The 21,053-nt window shown below is 35.5% G+C and overlaps 1 protein-coding gene across 1 annotated transcript; it reads left to right on the forward strand.

The window, feature by feature from the left end:
* The first annotated feature begins 970 nt into the window (after positions 1-970).
* LOC117315184 (peptidyl-prolyl cis-trans isomerase G-like) lies at positions 971-13,845 on the forward strand. Its single transcript, XM_033869329.1, has 6 exons — positions 971-1,061; positions 9,985-10,006; positions 10,325-10,518; positions 11,063-11,199; positions 12,834-12,900; positions 13,244-13,845. Exons 1-6 carry the CDS (start codon positions 971-973, stop codon positions 13,843-13,845), a joined length of 1,113 nt encoding a protein of 370 aa, XP_033725220.1.
* Positions 13,846-21,053: the final 7,208 nt, after the last annotated feature.

Genomic DNA, 21,053 nt, shown 5'->3' on the forward strand with positions numbered 1-21,053 from the left:
AGCATCCACAATTTTCTTCCATCTTTTTTTAAGGCTATGGCACTTGTTGAGTGCTTGAGTGAAATTCTTCAAACTTGCTTTTTGACCCCAGAATGTATTTTTTTTCGCGAAAAGGACATCTTGACCAAATTTCATGTAAATTGATCAGTCAGGAACTGAATTTGTGGACAGACAGAGTGATTAATAAAGGGTGCGCATATCTTCAGTGTGGTGCCAAAATGAGGACAATAAATACTTAATAGATACCTTTTGTTGCACACGGTTCACAGTAGGTATCCTTGATTTCTCCAGTTATGTGAAGTTCCAGCTCGTATTCGCAGCAGCTGGGATGAAAACAAAGCTTACAGGCTGGGCAACGAAGGTACACCCTAAATATCAACATGATTTTGTTTATTATACCCCCGCAACGAAGTTAGGGGGGTATACTGGAATCAGGTTGTCCGTCTGTAGACACAACGATGTACCGGCTACTCCTCCTAAACTACTGATCCGATTTCAACGAAACTTCATGACAATAATCCTTATACATTGTATATGTGCGTAATCTATATCACGTCGTAATTTGTTGGTTACCATGGTAACCAGGGCACAAAACTTAGTTTTTTGGGCGAGTTTGTAGATGCAACGATGTACCGGCTACTCCTCCTAAATTACTTATCCGATTTCAACGAAACTTCATGACAATAACCCTTATACATTGTAGATGTGCAAACATCGTAATTTTTTTTGGTAACCAGGGCACAAAACTTAGTTTTTTTGGTCTACTCCTTTTATGGTTACCATGGCACAGAACTTAGTTTTTTCATGACCATAATCCTTATACATCGTAGGTGTGCGTAATCTATGGGGTCGCTCGTTTGGTAATTCTAACTGTGCGAATTCATAGAACATGCAAACGAGTGTTCCGGAATTAGATTCCGGCACCGTTCTACGGTTCCAAGTTTAGCAAGGTGGTGTGAGAAGAATCAAGATGGCGGCAGAGGCTAACGTTATCTACAAGTGTGCAGATTGTGGCATATGTTTTGCAATCAAATCTACATTTGATGCTCACAAATGTACAGGTATGTACATAATGAATTTCGTAAATGTTGAAACAATTATTAAAACATATTACATTTTTTATTGTCTGAAATCGAGTTTCAAATGTAAACTTATCTCAGAGACCTAATATTGGGGCTGTAGCATGCTGGGGTGAAGGGCTACCAAGTTTGTTCAAATGAATAAAGTTGACCTTCATTCAAGGTCACAGGGGTCAAAAAGGCTAAAATCTTTAAACAACTTCTTCTCAATAACCAAGAGTCCCAAGGAGTTGATATTAGGGCTGTAGCATGCTGGGATAAAGGGCTACCAAGTTTGTTCAAATGAATGACCTTGACCTTCATTCAAGGTCTCAGGGGTAAAATATGCTAAAAAGTTTTTAAACCACTTCTTCTCAATAACCAAAAGACCCAGGGACTTGATAATGGGTCTGTAGGTTGCTGGGGTGAAGGGTTACCAAGTTTGTTCAAATGAATGACCTTGACCTTCATTCAAGGTCACAGGAGTCAAAAAGGCTAAAATATTTAAACGACTTCTTTTCAATAACCAAGAGTCCCAGGGAGTTGATATTGGGTCAGTAGCATGCTGGGGTGAAGAGCTACCAAGTTTGTTGAAATGAATGACCTTGACCTTCATTCAAGGTCACAGGAGTCAAAAAGGCTAAAATATTTAAACGACTTCTTCTCAATAACCAAGAGTCCCAGGGAGTTGATATTAAATCAGTAGCATGCTGGGGTGAAGGGCTACCAAGTTTGTTCAAATGAATGACCTTGACTTTTATTCAAGGTCACAGGAGTCAAAAAGGCTAAAATATGTAAACGACATCTTCTCAATAACCAAGAGTCCCAGGGAGTTGATATTAGGTCAGTAGCATGGTTGGGTGAAGGGCTACCAAGTTTGTTCAAATGAATGACCTTGACCTTCATTCAAGGTCACAGGAGTCAAAAAGGCTAACATCTTTAAATGACTTCTTCTCAATAACCAAGAGTCCCAGAGACCTTATGGTTGGCCTGTAGCATGCAGGAGTGAAGGGCTCCCAAGTTTGTTGAAATGAATGACCTTGAACTTCATTCAAGGTCACATATTTAAAAAATGCTAAAATCTTTAAACAATTTCCTCTCAATAACCAAGTGTCCCAGGGAGTTGATATTGGGTCTGTAGCATGGTTGGGTGAAGGGCTACCAAGTTTGTTCAAATGAATGACCTTGACTTTCATTTAAGGCCACAGGAGTCAGAAAAGGCTAAAATCTTTAAACAAGTTCTTCTCAATAATGAAGAGTCCCAGGGAGTTGATATCATTGGGTCTATGGCAAGCTGGGGAGAAATGGTACCAAGTTTGTTCACATGAATGACCTTGACCTTCATTCAAGGTCACAGGGATAAAATATGCTGAAATCTTTAAACGACTTCTTCTCAATAACCAAGAATCCCAAGAAGATTATATTGGGTCTATAGCATGCTACATAGAGGTGGTACCAGGTTTGTTCAAATGCATGACCTTGATTTCTATTCAAGGTTACAGGGATCAAATAGGCTGAACTGTTCAAATGACTTCTTTTCAATAACCATGAGCCCCAAGGAGTTTATATTGTGTCTGTAGCATGCTGGGATGAAGGACTACCAAGTTTGTACAAATGAATGACCTTGACTTTCAATCAAGGTCACAGGGATCAAATAGTCTGAAACTTTTAACTGACTTCTTCCAAATAACCAAGAGTCCCAAAAAGTTGATATTGGGTCTGTAGTATGCTGGGGTGAAGGGTTACCAAGTTTGTTCAAATGTATTGACCTTGTTTCCATATGTTGTATGATATATTTCTTTATATATTTTATAATTCATTACTTTTTGGACCTATTATTAATAATTTGCTTTAGATTTTAGCTTATTTATGTGTAAAGCGACATGGAGAGGAAAAAAAAAACCGTGCCCGGTGGTATTCGAACACCTACATAAACTTTTCACCAGTATGATATCAAACCGGAAGTCCGGTAATCATGCATGCTGGGAATCCTAGGTAAGACAGGTCAAACTGTTTTTGTTATAACTGATCTAAAATTGCATTTCGTTTATGTTTTGAGCCTACATTTTGACCTTGGATATAAATTATTGATATTGTAAGAACGCTTTACCATTGATGATCAAATAGCATGGCAGAAGAGGATTCAAAATGTGACGAATTTCGTTGTTGATTTTGTTCATTACCACGTGTCTCCAACGTCCCAACCCCCACCGGGGACCGTACCCGGTAATATTATCACTTGAAAAGTCAATTCATTAGGCCAAACCCATCAGGCCTCCACACATGGACATATCTTTATTTAGTTTTAATTGATGGAATGGTGATATTGATAGGTAGTAATTTGAAGGATATGTTTACCGTTGTGAAGGGCTTAACGAGTACGCGGGTGACCCGTCACGGGTCGGTTTTGATTCCAACCTAGGTTTGAAATTGTGTACCCGAACCCCGAAACTGTATAGTAACAAAGTACTGACTACTATAGTTCACCTTTCAAAAGTATCTCGCCGTGTAAAACCTCTAACATTGTTGGAGTAAGTACACCGTAGCATTGACTAGGGTTTTTAGTGTTCTGTAGACAAAACTGTTTGAACAGTTACATTGTTGCATCGTCCGTTGACATTTTCTCATGGCCGTGAAACGTGCTGCTTTGATACCGATTTTGCTTGGAACTCTGCAATATTAATGTATGTAAGGCAAAACACAAACACATAGAGAAATCTTGAATTGACACCAAATAAACATTTACTGTAATAACCACACACACAAGTTGTGGACGATAATGATAGTATAAAACTGCTCACTTTCATATACTCCTATTCGTATATGAGGTCTTATTCCACCTGACTACATTGGTGGATATTGCGACCTCATATCCCATCAGCGTGTTTTTCTTCTAGCTGCCAGTAAAAAAAACTTGTCATATTGTTCAATATTTATTACTGGAATTTGTTGTCACATGTAAAATTAAAATATATATACATATTAATGTGGATGTGTAATTATGTCACAAAATATGAAGGATTTATGTGATGCATATATAACACCTATTCCCATTGAGGACCCATGTATGGCCATCCTTTCAGATTTGAGTATAAATCCTCACACTTTTAAGTACACATACTACCATGACTTTTCGTGAATGCGTTACAAACCCATTCACAATATTAAAATTAATCTTCCATGCGCCTTCTCTTCAAAACTATCATCCCAATCATTGGTAGTAATGTGACGTCGCATATGGAGTTTAGAAACAGATGGAAATTTAGACAGATGGACTCTGCATGTCTGTTAAAAGTAGATTGCTAGTATCAGTTTTGGTATGACCTTTCGTTCTTGCATTTATAAAAAAAAAAGATAGATTTCTATCGATTACATGGTTTAACAAAGCTGTAATTGGTAAACAGAAATGTTAAATTGATCGTCATGGTACGTCATTAATCACTAATTCCTAATGTTCTAGAAATGTATTCTTAGTAGATAGTGCTTATGTACACATAGAATGTGTGGCGGGATCAGGGTTAATGAAGGAGATCCAACAAAGTGTTGTTATTTTCCAGCCTTGAAACATGTTTGACATGGAGCCACATGTCCTGAAAAACACCTATTTCAAATTTTTTCTCAAATTTTTCCAGTGCGATTCAGCTTGCACATACCAGAAATGATTTTGGGATGGTTATGATCAAGTGTTATTATTTTGGTCTATCTTAAATCCAAGATTGCCACCATGACCAACAATGCCACTATATTTGCTTCATAGAATTCATGTTACAATGATCTTGAGAATCAGATGAACGTTGATGCCCTTGTTTATAAAAAGTCATTTGGTAATTTTCTGTATTTTTAAATTTTAACGTCAGGGTGACTTTGGCACCTACCTTGGCCTTTTGTTGCATCTTTCTGATCGTGAACCAAAGAAATGCCCCTTCAATTACTTGAAATAGTAGGATGATGTACTCGTGGTAGTCAAATGACTGTTAAGACCTGTTGGATCTCTTGTTATTTCAGCAAATTTTGAATTCAAGATGGTTAACTTAATTCATAACAATACCACTCAAGTAAAGATAACCTGTTGTTGATGAAGCATATCATATGAAATTCTTGATTCTTTAAGAAATTGAAACTTGCAACAATAAATGAATAAGTACCAGGTAGTTGTTCAGCTTAGACAAACTAGAACAGTTAACAACAAAATTTTAGATCAGATATTACTAAGCTCGTCAAGAGTTTCTATCGTAATCATGATAATGCCTGATTTACTTCTACTTTGGAAATAGCTAAGTGTCCTAGACACTTGTTAAACTAGACATTGCAGTGTGATAGTATGAACTCAGTAATCTAAAATTGAAAACAGCATTGCAAAGATTCTCGTGGCAAAAACTATTGAACTCAACAATAAATGACTTGGATAGCTTGCTTGTAAACAAAATTCAAGTAAAGATATTCAGTTATAGAAACAGTGAAATATTGTCAAAATATCAACACAGATAAATTTATAATAAACAAGAAATATCTAAAAACAGCCTAGTTTTAATGGTTGTTGTTATAATGTAAAACTGCTGGTGATATAAATTAAAAAACTAATGCATTTCAGCACAAATAACAAAATTATATCAGTTTGAATCATTTTTTGCCCACCATCATCAGATGGTGGGTTAATATTCAAATTGCCTTGCGTCTGTGGTTCATCGTCCATTTGTCATCTCCATCTGGCCCCCTGCTGTCCTGCTGTAAACAATTCTTGTTACCGCTATTTCTGAGAAAGTACAGAAGGGATATTTCTCAAACTTAAAATACAGGCTCCTCTTGGTCCCTATTTCTCAAAAAGTACTGTAGATTTCATATGTAGATTCCTCTTTGTCCCTGTTGATGCATATTGCGTTTTGGGACTGATCGAAAAACAACATACTTGTTGACAATTGAAGTTTGTTAGCGCTATTTCAGAGAAAGTACTGAAGAAATTTTTCTGAATTTTCATATATAGGTTGCCCTTGGTCCCTAGTGTTGTATATTGCATTTTGGGATCAATCAGGAAACAATTTGGCTGACAGACAGTCATCTTGGATTCTGACTATTGAAGTTTTTTCTCGCTATCTTTAGGTCACCTGAGACACAGTCTCAAGTGACCTATTCTAATCCCCTTTTGTCTGTCGGCGTGCGTCATGCATCCGTAAACAATTTACATTTTCAACTTCTTCTCTAAAACCCCTAAACCAAATTCTATGAAATTTGGCAGGAAGCTTCTATGACTATAGGTCAACCAAAATTGTAAATTATATGGTCCCCTCCCCCCAGGGGCCTGAGGGGCGGGGCCAAAAAGGGTCAAATTGACGAAAACTTCAAAAATCTTCTATACTCTCAGATATGATGGAATCAAACACTCTTCATAGATGGAAGAGTCTTAAGGTGCTTTACCAAAATTGTAAATTTCATGACCCTGGGGTCTCACATTTGCCCCTGGGGAGGGATAAACTTTACTATAGTTTATATAGGGAAATCACATTTTTGACTATAATTTGTTTGAATTCTATTGGAATTCATTCTATTTTGTAAACATTGTCAGCATGGGATAACAGTTTGATGGCATGCACATGTTGGCCCTGACTGACCCCCAGGGGCTGATAGGCGGGTCTAAAGAGGGTCAAATTGACTGAAATTTCAAAAATCTTCTTGTCACACCGAAATAAGGCAGAATCAAATACTGTTTTTAGATGGAAGGGTCTTAAGGTGCTTTACTCAAAATTATGAATTTCATGACCCTGGGGTCACACATTTACCCCTGGGGAGGGGAGAAATTTTACTATAGTTTGTATTGGAAAATCACATTTTTGACTGATTTATTTTATTTCTATTGGAATTCATTCTAATTTGGTTAACATTATCAGATTGGGATGGTAGTTTGATGGTATGCAAATGTTGGCCCTGACTGACCCCAGGGGCTGATGGGCGGGGCTAAAAAGTGTCAAATTGACTGAAATTTAAAAAAAATCTTCTTCTAGAGACCCAAATAAAGTAGAATCAAATACTCTTCATAGGTGGAAGGGTCTTATGGTGCTTTACTAAATTTATGAATTTCATGACCATGGGGTCACCAGTTTGCCCCTGGGGAGGGGGTACATTTTACTGTAGTTTATATAGGGAAATCACATTTTAGACTGATTTGTTTGATTTCTATTGGAATTCATTCTGAATTGGCTACTTATGGAAAACAAACCAATTTTGGGAAAACTGGTGTTATTGTATATTGAACTATGCAAGTCAAGTAACTTGAAATCGTCTTGGTTGACATGCTAATCTGAAGTTTGGTTAAACTTTTTTGTACCATGCAATTGTTTTAAAACTGACGGTTTTCGATTTCTTTGCCATTACAACTACTACATCATATTTGAGATGTATATATTGGGGTAAAAGGCCTGCAAAAATTAATATGGCTGGCTTTATATTACTTCTTTTTTGCATTTCAGTATTAACACTGAACCATGTTCTTACTTTTCAAGTTTTCATTATGTATAACAATGTATGTGTGGTTTTATTTGTGTGCCTAAATTTTGCCTAATTTTCATCGTTCATCATTTCATCATAAATGCAAACAATGGTTAATTAAGAAACATAAAGTTAATAGACATTAAGGCCTGAATTGTAATGTTCAATATGTCCAATGGTGTAAGATGAAGAAATCTCCAGTTTGTAATATAAGCAACCTACCAAATAACAGTAGATATGGAATTGGAATATACTGTCACATTTTTAGGTCATCAGACCCAGAGGGTCATTGTGACAAATAGTTATTGCTCATTGTTGATTGTCTGTTGATATAAGTTTTTCATTCAAATGACTTTTTCTCTACAACCAGAAGGCCTAGAGTACTGATATTTGGCCTGTAGCATGCTGGGACAGAGTTCTGCAAAATTGTTCAAATGAATTACTTCATTGTTAGGGTTCACGGGAGCTGTAGTTAATTTAAAGATTTATCAAAGAAATTTAACAAAAACAGTAAAATCAGGGCTGAAAAAAGTGTTTTTCCTAACAAGTGGTTTCTGTTGTTGGATTTTTGCATTTTGCAAGTGAAGTTTTCAGAAAAGTAGAATGTGAAATATTTCCAGCAGTAAGACAACTTGGTGTTTGTTTTAAATAATTCTGAGAGTATTAAGAAATTAACCTGAAATTCTGGGTCATTTACATAGAATATATATGTCTAAAATCCAAGATGGCCGCCATAGCCGCCATCTTGAAAAACACATTTTAAGCTTCTTCTCAAGTTCCACCAGTGCTATTTGGCTGAAATTTGCCTGAAATGATCCTGATATGATGCCGACCAAGTGTTGTTATTTTTCGGGTCGGTCCGAAATCCAAGATGGCCGTCGTGGCTGCCATCTTGAAAAATACATTTTAAACGTCTTCTCCAGTTCCATCAGTGCTATTAAACTGAAACTTGCCTGAAATGGTCCTGAGATGGCCCTGACCAAGTGTTGTTTGTTTTTGTGTCTGTTTGAAATCCAAGATGGCCGCCATTTTGAAAACACATTTTAAACTTCTTCTCATGTTCCACCAGTGCTATTGAGCTGAAACTTGCCAGAAATGATCCTGAGATGGTCCTGACCAAGAACATAGTGCTGTTATTTTTTCGGCCTCGTAAAAACTTTGAAATGGCAGCAATGCTGGCCATTTTGTAACATGATTGCGCAAACAACACCTATTTCAAACTTCTTTTCAAATTCCGTCAGTGGGATTCAGCCCTAACTTACCAGAAATTATCTTGAGATGGCCCTTACCAATTGTTGTTATTTATCGGCTCGGCCAGAAATCCAAGATGGCAACCATGGCAACCATCTTGAAAAAACATTTTAAACTTCTTCTCCAGTTCCACTGGTGCCATTGAGTTGGAAATTGGTGAGGATTGTAAGGAATCAGTGCCAACAAAGTGTTAATATTTTTCCGCCTCGTAAAATCATTGACTTGGCAGCCATGGCGGCCATTTGTAACTTGATTGTGCAATCATGGTTTTCCTGAACAATGCCTACCGTATTTTAAACTTCTTCTCAAATTCCCTCAATTGGATTCAGCTGTAACTTACCAGAAATGATCCTGAGATGGCCCTTACCAAGTGTTGTTATTTATTGGGTTGGTCAGAAATCCAAGATGGCCACCATGGCAAACGGTGCCACTATAAACTTGCTACAGAGAATACATACTACAATTATATAAGGTTTTTAATTTAGAGTCAGATGACTGTTAAGGCCCCTGGGCCTCTTGTTTATGATTTACATTATGATAATGATTTGTTCAAAAAACAATACAAAGCAAAACAAATTGAGTGTTGCACTATATTTATAATGCATTTTGTTTAGTGTATTTGTAATTGAAATATTGCAAATAAATCTAGCCAGTCGAAATGCAATACACACAAGTTAAGTAGGAAACTTAACAAGTACATTTAAATGTATAAGTATATGTTGTAGTTTTAAACTTCTGTTTTGTCATTCCAATGGAGTTTGATGATTCTTTGCTGAATAATGTTCATGATGATCAGTATCTTTTTGTCCAACGAAAACTATGGTCATAGTTCTTTAATCTTTTGCATCATTTCAATGAAGTTTGGTTTCTTCTTTGCTAAGTAAATTACAGAAAATCTTTGATATCTCGCAGTCAGCGATAAAACTTTTACGTCTAATTTGAATGAATTCTATTAAAAAGTTTTATGCAAAATACTTCAATTTAACAGGGTCTTGTAGTTTTTATATTATACAAGTTTTAGTTAAAGAGGCTTAACTCTTTAGGATAATAAAATGTTAATTTCTGTTTACCATTTCATGAAAAGCGCTATACGCCTATATATTTTGGCAACTCATCAGCCTTCTGCCAAAAAAAAGACAAATTGTTATGATACAAAAGCTTACGTAACTTATGGTAGGCATGTATATTTTTTCAGACACTTCCAGTTCATCTGAAAGGTGAACAAAAATAGGTATTGGAACTATTTATATAGCACATTTATTTCAAAGAAACATTACTGGGGGCAGTAAGGAGGTGAATATGAAACAAAACACTTAATTGGCAAAAGCTTAAAGTTCATACAAACATTTGATGACAACATTTAAGTTGGTTTTTTTTTTTTTTTTCAAATTCAGGGGCCATTATTAAAGAGTTATCATTAAAATACCATAAACACTGGATAACTGTAAGAATTTTAGTTAAAATATGTTATAATATACCTATTCCATTTGGTGTTGTGTGATAGAACAAAGCTATTTTCTTTGGTACCATTTCAGGTTAACCATGCCACGCAGAAGATACTGGAAGAAGTCGATAGTGAAAGTGCAACCTGTTTTACAGACTGACGTGACTGAGGATACTGGCCTCATTCAAAACAGTATCAGAGACATAGACATGACTGAGGATACTGGCCTCATTCAAAACAGTATCAGAGACCTAACAAGTGACTTGACTGAGGATACTGGCCTCGGTAAAAACAGTAAAAAAGCAGACTACTGGCCTCCTTAAAACAGTAGCAAAATCTGAGAATGTCATTGAAACAAACTATGAAGCAAACTATCAAGCAAACTATCAAGCAGACTATCAAGCAAACTATCAAGCAAACTGTCAAACAAATGATCAAAACAATTGTCGACCAAGTTGTCAAACAATCAATGGGGAAAACTATGAACTAAAAATTGAAACAACATATGACAGCGTGAGTGAAAATGTATTTAAAACAAGCTGTTATAAATTAAACTGCGACAAAACAGTTTTCACAAGAATTCTTGAAAAGGAAAATTTACTGGAGACTAAAATAGAAACTAAAGAACACCCTGAAATCAATCCTGCCATAGTGCATGAAAGTACCATGATGGAAAAAACATCTTGTCAATCCAAGACTGGTTTGTGCAAAAACAGTGATGAAAGAAATGAAGATACGAAATTACTTCAGTGTAATAAAAGTAAAGGGAAGTCAGGAATCCCTGTAAAAACACACAAGAAACCACTCTATAATATCATGTTAATTACAGCAAAATCTGATCGGAAAAAACCTCCAATGGAAAAACAGGAAATGCTGCACAAAAATGCTCCTGACAAAAGGAAAAAGAGAAAGATACCGACAGCAAAATTGAGATATTCTTGCCAAAAGCCAAATAACGGAAAAAGGGTGAGAACAAAAAATTTTAAGATTAAGATATCAGCTGATAGTGAAATGATAGGACACCCACAGAGCAAAAACCGAAGCAGTAAAAAATCATGTAAACGCTCCGTAGATTGTAAATTAAAACCTGCAGGCATTAATATTATTAGAAATCAGAAGAAACTTGAAACAACTAACGTTACAAATTCATCAAAGAGTGATTGTAACTTATTACACCAACCGCTGGCTGATTTGGTCAATTCTGTAAAAACACAAGGACCTAAAAAAGGCAGTTCAATCCAAGATGAACTAAACAAACAAAAAAAGGAAATAACCTGGTCGAAAGCGGCTCAATATGAAAACAAACTTGCAAATGATGCTTCTAGTAAAACAAACTCAGTAGATAATGTCATTTTTGAAAAAGAATCTCAGCCAGAAATGTTCACTTTTGTTCCTCTATCAACAGCTACAAAACAAAAGCTTGCAAATATCTTGGGTGTTACAACCGAGGTTGATTCTTTGTCTATTTGTTCTGAAGTTAGGCTATTGGGTGAACCGATACAAATAAAGAACATTGAGGGTGATGGCAACTGCTTTATTCGAGCATTATCTTACAGTATATTTGGTGATGAAATGCATTACCATTTATTACGAAAAGTTGCTGTATCAAATATGTTTACAAAGGAACATCAATATGTAAGCCACTTAAGATCAGGTTACAAATCTGTTCATGACTGGATAAAAAAAAACCGTATGCTTGACAATGGTACTTGGGCTACAGAAGTTGAAATCCTTTCATCTGCTGAATTCCTTCGTACAGATATTTACATCTATGAGGATAATATGTAGTCTTGGATGAAATTTTCTGCAAAACAAGTAGACAAGAACAATGAGGTCGAACAACAAGCCATATATTTGGTTCATAAGTACCAAGCACACTATGATGCTGTTTTGAATGTTCAAAGTTACAAGAAAAATGTAGAAACATTTGCAGGTAGTTTAACACAAAGAGATAAAGGAATTGCAAATATCTGTACAGAGTCTATTATTGGTGCAAAAAAGACAGACTTCAAGGCAAATGAACATAGGTCCCCCAAATCTATTTCACAAACAGTTGATTCCCTTGTACAGTTATCTCCTGAATCGGAAAATAATGAAAGGGAAGTACAATGTCTAGGTCAATCCTCTATCATATCTGTTGTCCAAGGACATTTTCACCAGGGTCATGAAAGGTTTTTAGAAAATTCTGGAAAATAATGTGTACTTAATAGCTTGTCTGCGCTTATGTACAGTAGAGAAAAATGTTTGACATCATGGACACCTTCAGATCTTAATCATACATTGATAAAAGGAGATGAATTGTATGGATTTCTTATTCGCAGTTCTACAATGCATAATGAGTATGTATCCATACAAGAAATTCCAAGGCAGTTGGAATGTTATAGCAAAACTTACAAATTTGAATTCCAAGAATCCTTACAAGGAACAATGGGGAACACAGATCAAGACATGGATGCATTTTTATTTGTCACCTTATATGAAGCATTGCACTTGGCTTTAGATCAAGATGAAACACATGGTGCTTTTATCACATTCAAAGGAAATACATTCATTGTAATAAAAGAAAGTAGTATTTACTTTGTTTTTGATTCCCATTCAAGAAATGTTTCTGGTTTGCAAGTTCCGAATGGAAAAAGCGTCCTTTTGACTTGCACAACTATTCAAAAGGTATATGAACACTGTCTTAACTTGGGATTTTCAATGAACTATTCTGCACATGATCCATTTGAAGTTACAGCTGTAATTGTTAAAAAAGAACAACTGTTAAAAAGTGATCAAAATACAATAGAGAAGAAGTCGTCTTTGTTGCCTACTGTACACAAAGTTACAAAAAGCCAGGACCTGTGCACAAAACAAAAGTTGCATTTGCCCATTTCATCACAAATTTTGTCTGAGCAGAATATTGTATCATTTAGTTCATTAAAACAAGCTGAACTGAATTTTGAATCCCTCTCTGGCCACAAAATGAAAAAACATGAAAGATTTGATAAACTTGATATGTATTTCAAAGTTCAAAAAGAACTAAGTGCAAACAAGATGAAAGAAATTGGTGACCAACATTGTTTCCGCGAGCAAGAAAGTTCATGCAAGGATGAAAAAAATGAACAAAGAAAGATTTACAATAGGAATTACAAAAGAATGCAAAGAAGTGATAAATATTTCAAATTGAAAGAGGCACAAAAGAGAACAAAAACCAGGGCTGAAAATGATTTTAGAAGTAATGAAAGAACAAAGGAAATGTATTGCAAGAGAAAGGCTAGGTTTGATGATGCATACAAACACAAAGAGAAACTTCAAGAAAAAGAAAGTAAAAAAAAAGCTAGACTTGATGATCAGTTCAGAAGTAAAGAAAAAATCTGGGAAAAACAAACAAAAACAAAAACAAGATCTGATGATGACTACAGGTTTAAAGAGAAACTTAAAGAAAGAGAATGCAAAAAGAGAGCTAGACTTGATGATGAATACAGAAGTAAAGAAAAAAACTGGGAAAAACAAACCAAAACAAAAACAAGATCTGATGATGACTACAGGACTAAAGAGAAACTTAAAGAAAGAGAATGCAAAAAGAGAGCTAGACTCGATGATGAATACAGAAGTAAAGAAAAAATCTAGGAAAAACAAACCAAAACAAAAACAAGATCTGATCATGACTATAGGACTAAAGAGAAAGTTAAAGAAAGAGAAAGCAAAAAAAGAGCTAGACCTGATGATGACTATAGGACTAAGGAGAAACTACAAGAAACAAAAAGCAAAAAAAGAGCCAGATGTAATGATGATTTCAAACAGAAAGAAGCTGCAAATAAAAAGAAAGCAAGGATGGATGATGATTATAGGGAAGCAGAGAAAGCTCGAGAACTTAAACACAAAAAGCAGGCTAGAAATGATGAATACTTCAAGCAAGAAGAAAGATCTAGAGAACTTAAGAGTAAAAGGAAAAATAGACTTTCGAAATATTATGTCGAAAAAGAGAGAGTGGCCAAACAGTACTCACGACAAATAGCATCAAACGCTGTGAAAGACAGATTACAAAGCAAAGAGTCAAAAAGAAGACATCGGAAGGATCCAGCAAAGTCAATAAAAGAAAAACAATTAAAGAGTGGGTCTAGCTTAAAGAAAACTATTGATAAATTCCACAAAACTATAGCTGCTGGTTCAACATATATATGTACATGCTGTCAACAAACATGGTTTAGACATTCAGTTACAGAGCTGCCGACAGAACATACCCTCAACCATATTTTTCAAAAATGCATCACAGGGTACAAATCTAAAGATAGAAAAGAATGGATTTGTAGAACATGCTCTTCAAGTTTGAAAAAGGGCAAGGTACCAACTTTGTCATCTGCAAATAAAATGTCATTTCCAGATCAACCATGCGAATTAGATTTACATCAACTTGAAGAAAGATTAGTTGCTTTACGCATTCCTTTTATGCAGATGAGAGAACTCCCTCGAGGTGGTCAATTAAGTATTCGAGGTAATGTTGTCAATGTTCCAGTAGATATCCAACCGACAATAAAAGCACTTCCTCGTCAGTTCAATAAAACAACTATACCAGTTAAGATTAAACGAAAGTTGGCTTACAACAAGTGCGAGTTTACAGAAAATGTACGCCCTCACAAAGTTCTAGGAGCTCTAAACTGGCTATTCAATAACAGTGATTTATACAAATCATCTGGCATTAAAATTGATGATGAATGGATTTCAACACTAAAAACTGCACCTAATGAATCTCTTCAGTCTTTCATGGAGAATTCCTCAGATGACAATGCCAATAAATCAGATGATGAAGGCAATGAGTCCGACACCTTCAGTGAAACTGATGCTGACAAAGTAATTGGCAACTCTGATACATTGATTGAACCTGTCTGTCCTCATTCTGATTCAATATATATATTTGCACCCGGAGAAGGACAACATCCATTAAGCTTGTATTCCGACAAAGATGCAGAAGAATTATCTTTTCCTACAATATTCTGTGGTCAACGTAGAGTTGAAAATTCAGAAAGGGAGGTGAAGGTCCACTATAGTGATATTGTAAAGTGGGAGCTTCGACACATAGATCGAAGAGCTGCAAATTCAGTTGCGAATATATTTTTTAAGATGAAGAAAATACAAATGAAACAAATATCTGATAAAGTTAATTTAGCCATAAGAAGATGCAAAAGCAAGGAAAAAAACATAACTGCTGCTGATGCATTAAACTCCTCGCATATGAACAAATTAGTTAACCTCGATGAAGGTTATTACATATTCAGGACTCTAAGAAACTCTCCACCTTACTTAGAAAAGAGAAAAAAAGATGTGTTTGCTATGATAAGGCAACTTGGGCTACCAACTTGGTTTGGTTCATTATCTGCTGGTGATACCCGATGGCATGATCTATTGAGAATTCTTGGGGAGTTGAATGACAAAATTTGTTACAATAAAGAACAAATAAACAACATGACATGGAATGACAAAACACGCTTGGTACAAACCCAATAACATGTGCAAGATACTTTGATCACAGAGTTCAACACTTCATTACAGCTGTACTCAAGTCTGACCATGCACCTCTTGGCATTTTGAATGATTTTTTCTATCGAGTAGAATTTCAACACAGAGGTTCGCCACATATACATATGCTGATGTGGATTCAAAATGCTCCTAAATACAAACAGGATACTGCTCAAACAATAGCTGATTTTGTTGATAAATATATACCTCATGCACTGCCAATGTACTGGATCATCTCTCTTCGCATGTTGATATACAAACACACAAACACTCAAAAACCTGCAGAAAAAAAAACCTGTGTGTAGATTTGGCTTTCCATTACCACCAATGTCTAAAACTATGGTATTAGAACCTCTAGACGAGAATCATGAAAGTCTGAAAAAGAAGTACACAGAACTTCAGAAAAAAATTACTGACATTAAAGATACAGACAAGTTGACCTTTAACACCTTTCTTGAAAATGTGGCTAATATGTCAGAAGCAGAATACATCATGTGTATCAGATCATCTCTGAAGTCACCAAAAGTGTTCCTTAAACGAAAGCTTTCTGAAGTAAGAATCAATCCATACATGACATCTTTACTTGAAGCATGGAATGCTAATCATGACCTGCAGTTTGTACTTGATCCATACGCCTGTGCTGTATACATTGTAGCTTACATCAGCAAATCCCAGAGAGGAATGAGTGTACTCCTTGATGAAGCTTGCAGAGAAGCACGGAAAGGAAATATGGATATTAAACATCAAGTGCGACACATGGGAAACAAATTTTTAAACAGCGTCGAAGTGTGTGCACAAGAAGCAGCTTATCTTACACTCCAACTTCCACTCACCAAATCATCTAGAGATGTTGTTTTCATCAACACATCAGAAGCAAGTGAAAGAACATTTCTTCTAAAACAAAAAGATGTGTTAGAAGAACTTCCATCAGATTGCACTGACATGGAGTCCGATAACATTGTCAAACGTTATTCGAAAAGACCAAAACAGCTTCAAAGAACGTGTTTAGCAGATTATGTTTCAGAACTTGATATAACCTATCCTAAAAAAAGAGATCACAATCATGACGATATCATTATGTCTTCTGATTCAGAGAATGATGAAACTGGAACTATATCAGAAAACTGGACAACACTGAGTTTACCAAATGGTGTCGTGTTCAAACGTAGAAAAATCCGCAAAGTCATTCGTTATGTCAGATATAATGCCAAAACTGATCCAGAAAATCATTATAGGGGAAAACTTCTCTTATTTCTACCATGGCGAAATGAGGCTACCGATTTACTGGGAGGATTTAGCACCTATCAAGAACATTATGATCATGTTCGAAACATTGTTGAATCAAAACTTTTGGAATATGAGCATCATGCAGAAGAGCTTGACATTGCTCTACAAGCAGCAACAGATGACATGAATGATGAGTTTGACCATATCGCACCAATGGCACAGCAAATTGAAGAGGAAGATCATCTAGAAGGGTCACAAGATAGTGAACAGTTTGTGTACTACAAACCAGAGAGTGTCGCTCACAAAAATTACGATGTTGGACTTGACATCGGTATGGCACCTACTTTTCCATATATAGATCATACATCTACACTGTTGCCAAACAATGAGTACCTGGAACTCATAAGGAAGCTAAATATGAAACAAAAGGAATTTTTCTTGCATGTGTTGCACTGGATCAAAACAAAAGATTGCCCATTATATGCATTTTTAACAGGTGGTGCTGGTGTAGGAAAGTCTGTTGTTATCAAAGCATTATACCAAGCATTGAAAAGACATCTGTGTGCCAGAGAAGGAGACAACCCAGAAAACTGCAAAGTACTTTTATGCGCACCAACAGGAAAAGCTGCTCATAATACCAATGGTACAACAATACACACTGCCTTTAAAATCCTTCCAAACCGCGGTTACCACAGCTACCATGTTGATTCTGACTCACTGATTACTCTCAGAGTCAAATACAGAGATTGGTCGGTTGTGATTATAGATGAAGTGTCAATGGTTGGCAATAAAATGCTTTCACTAATTAATGAGTGTTTGCAGAGAATCAAGGGTAATCAAAAACAGTTGTTTGGAGGAGTTAGTGTCATTCTTATTGGTGACCTGTACCAGTTGAAACCTGTCATGGACCACAGGATATTTCAAGATCTGCAAGAACACTTAGGCCCACTTGCAACAAACATCTGGAAAACATTATTTACAGTACATGAACTGAGTGAAATCATGCGCCAGAAAGATGATAAACACTTTGCTGAACTTCTCAACAGAATCCGTTGTATGGAAAATGACAGGCTCTCTGACTCTGATCTCACCACTTTAATATCACGTGTTGTGAAAACAACAGATGGAGATTATCCAAAAGAAGCCCCGCATCTATTTACCACAAATAAACAAGTTGATGGTTTTAATGATGATATATTTGAGCATTCAGACAACATTAAAGTGAAAGTACCATCACTTGACACAGTTGTTGGTGACATTCCCACCAATGTTAAAGAAAGACTTGTAAATTCTCTTCCAAAGGATATGAGTAAAACTGGTGGATTACTCAATATTGCTCCATTAGCTGTTGGTATGGCATATGAAATCACTGTTAACCTAAACATTGATGATGGACTTGTTAATGGTGCATGTTGCTATCTAAAATGGATAGACTACAAGCAAACAAACACAAAAAGGCCTAGTATTATCTGGGTACAGTTTGAAGATGAAACAACTGGCATTGAAACTAGGTCAACATACAAACATTTACGTTTACATCAAATATTGCCCTTTTGGACTCCTATATTTGATACACAACGCACATTTTTGTACAACAGAAAAACGTTCATCAGAATACAGTTTCCACTCAGACCAGCAGCTGCAAAAACCATACATAAATCACAAGGCTGCACCATGAAAAAAGTTGTGGTGGACATGACATCTACAAGAAAACAACCACATATGCACTATGTAGCAATGAGTCGTGTAAGAAATCTGTCGGACCTGTATATTCTTAATCTCAATAAACCAAAAATGTCAGTTGACACAGCTGTTAAAGATGAAATGCTACGAATGCATACAGAAGCTCCTTTAGAGTTGTGTTACATCCCACCTTACACTCTTTCTTCTGAAACACTCAAAGTTGCTTTCCTCAATGTAAGGTCTTTACCATTACATATGGAAGATATCAGACATGATTTCAATATCATAGCAGCTGATGTGTTAGGTTTTGCAGAAACAAAACTCAAACCAAGCAATGACAACTACAGTTTAAAGCTTGAAGGTTTTTGTATTGAGAGAAACGACCAACAGAACACTCAAACTCCTTTTCATGGAATAGCAACTTATTTTGCAAACAACATTAGATATTCAATTTTACATACTTTCACTTCGTTTGATTTTGAGAGCACGGTTGCTAATGTAAGCAAACAAGACAAGAACATGCAAGTTTCAATCATTTACAAATCACCAAAATGTTCATATTCAAAATTAAAAGCATACATTCAAAACCATATCAAGATGGCGATTAACATAAATGAACCTTTTGTCATTCTAGGTGATTTCAATGTCGATATTACAGAGAAGGAATCATTTCTAAATTGGATGGAATCACACTTGGTTTGTACACAGATTATATCATCTGTGACAACTGACTTTAGTTCTAAACTTGACTTGATTTTTACAAATAAACCCAACTGCATATCAAGTGTTATAGAATGCTGCTGGTCAGATCACAAACTTGTCTTTTCCGCTTTTTTAAGTTTTATTTGTACCATGAAACCCGGAGCACCAACCTTTTGTTGGGAGGGACAGTATAGTATTCCGGCCCTCCAATGATACCTCCCCATCCTTACTTATATGGGGTGAGGGTTGATGGGAAGAAAAAGGTGGGATGGTTAGCACAGGGGTTGACACTAACAGTATTAATCAACCAGTAATTGGCTGCTAAAATGCAACTACTCATTTCAACCAGGATTTGTTTCAGTTCTGGCATAATTTTAAATGTCTCCAGTTTTTCAATGCATACATTATAATTCAAATTGCTTGCGATTTGTATTCAAAATTCATATTTCCCCTCCCAGTCAGTCCAGCTTGAGACTATGTTCTTGGTAACTCCAAATAATGTTGTCAATCCCTAAAAAAAAAATATTTTAATTAAATGTCTACAGTAGAGAATCTTGTCACCCAAAAGCACATTCTTTAAAAACATATGAAAAATAATGTATGTAAACATGAAAATAATGTGTGTAAACATGCATGAGTATGATTTAAAATACTCTTTATAACAAAGCGTTGCTATGTAGTGTAAAGCTGTTAAACAATCTTATCAATATATCACCGAAAACAGACCAGTTTGTATATATATATATATAACTTAGCAACACAAATGACGAATGAAGACAACTTTTTGGCTCGTATATAAATTCAGTGGCAAGGACTCTACTGTATCCTTTCTTAGACTTTAAAGCATATTGCATAATTACCATTTAACATTTATCTGTTCTTATTATAAGATATCATTAATTGTATAAATCATTATTGCTCATAGACAATCATACATTTCAAAATGATTGTGATTTACTTTTGTTCATAAATTAATATTATCATGTGTTTGTTAAACTTTTTAAAAATATTTTGAGAACCACTACCTCGGTCAATGCATTATTGTTCAGCTATAAACATTAACAAAATTATTTTATCTGCTGATTTACTAGTCTGAACATTGATGATCACTATACTGTAATCAAAAAGATGATCAAAAACCTTCTACTATGAACATTGATCAACACTATACTGTTTCATGGAAAAGATGATTGACCAAAGTCTTTTTTCTACTATGAACATTAATCATCAGTATACTGTTCCATGGAAAAGATGATTGACCAAAGTCTTCTACTATGGACATTGATCACCACAATACTGTTCCATGGAAAAGATGATTGACCAAAGTCTTTCTTCTACTATGGACATTGATCACCACAATACTGTTCCATGGAAAAGATGATTGACCAAAGACCTTCTACTATGAACATTGATCAACACTGTACTGTTTCATGGAAAAGATGATTGACCAAAGTCTTTTTTCTACTATGGACATTGATCACCACAATACTGTTCCATGGAAAAGATGATTGACCAAAGTCTTCTACTATGGACATTGATCATCACTATACTGTTTCATGAAAGAGATGATTGACCAAAGTCTTTCTTCTAGTATGAACATTGATCACCACAATACTGTTCCATGAAAAAGATGATTAACCAAAGACCTTCTACTATGAACATTGATCACCACAATACTGTTCCATGGAAAAGATGATTGACCAAAGTCT

This window comes from Pecten maximus, chromosome 17 (genome assembly GCF_902652985.1).
Source record: "Pecten maximus chromosome 17, xPecMax1.1, whole genome shotgun sequence".
In the NCBI taxonomy this organism is placed as follows: Eukaryota; Metazoa; Mollusca; class Bivalvia; order Pectinida; family Pectinidae; genus Pecten; species Pecten maximus.

Coding starts and splice junctions, on each gene's coding strand:
- LOC117315184 (XM_033869329.1), top strand. CDS start 971: ATGGCGGCAGAGGCTAACGTTATCTACAAGTGTGCAGATTGTGGCATA. Junction 1,062..9,984: donor TGATGCTCACAAATGTACAG/GTATGTACATAA, acceptor ATATTTTTTCAG/ACACTTCCAGTTCATCTGAA. Junction 11,200..12,833: donor AGCCAAATAACGGAAAAAGG/GTGAGAACAAAA, acceptor TTCCCATTCAAG/AAATGTTTCTGGTTTGCAAG.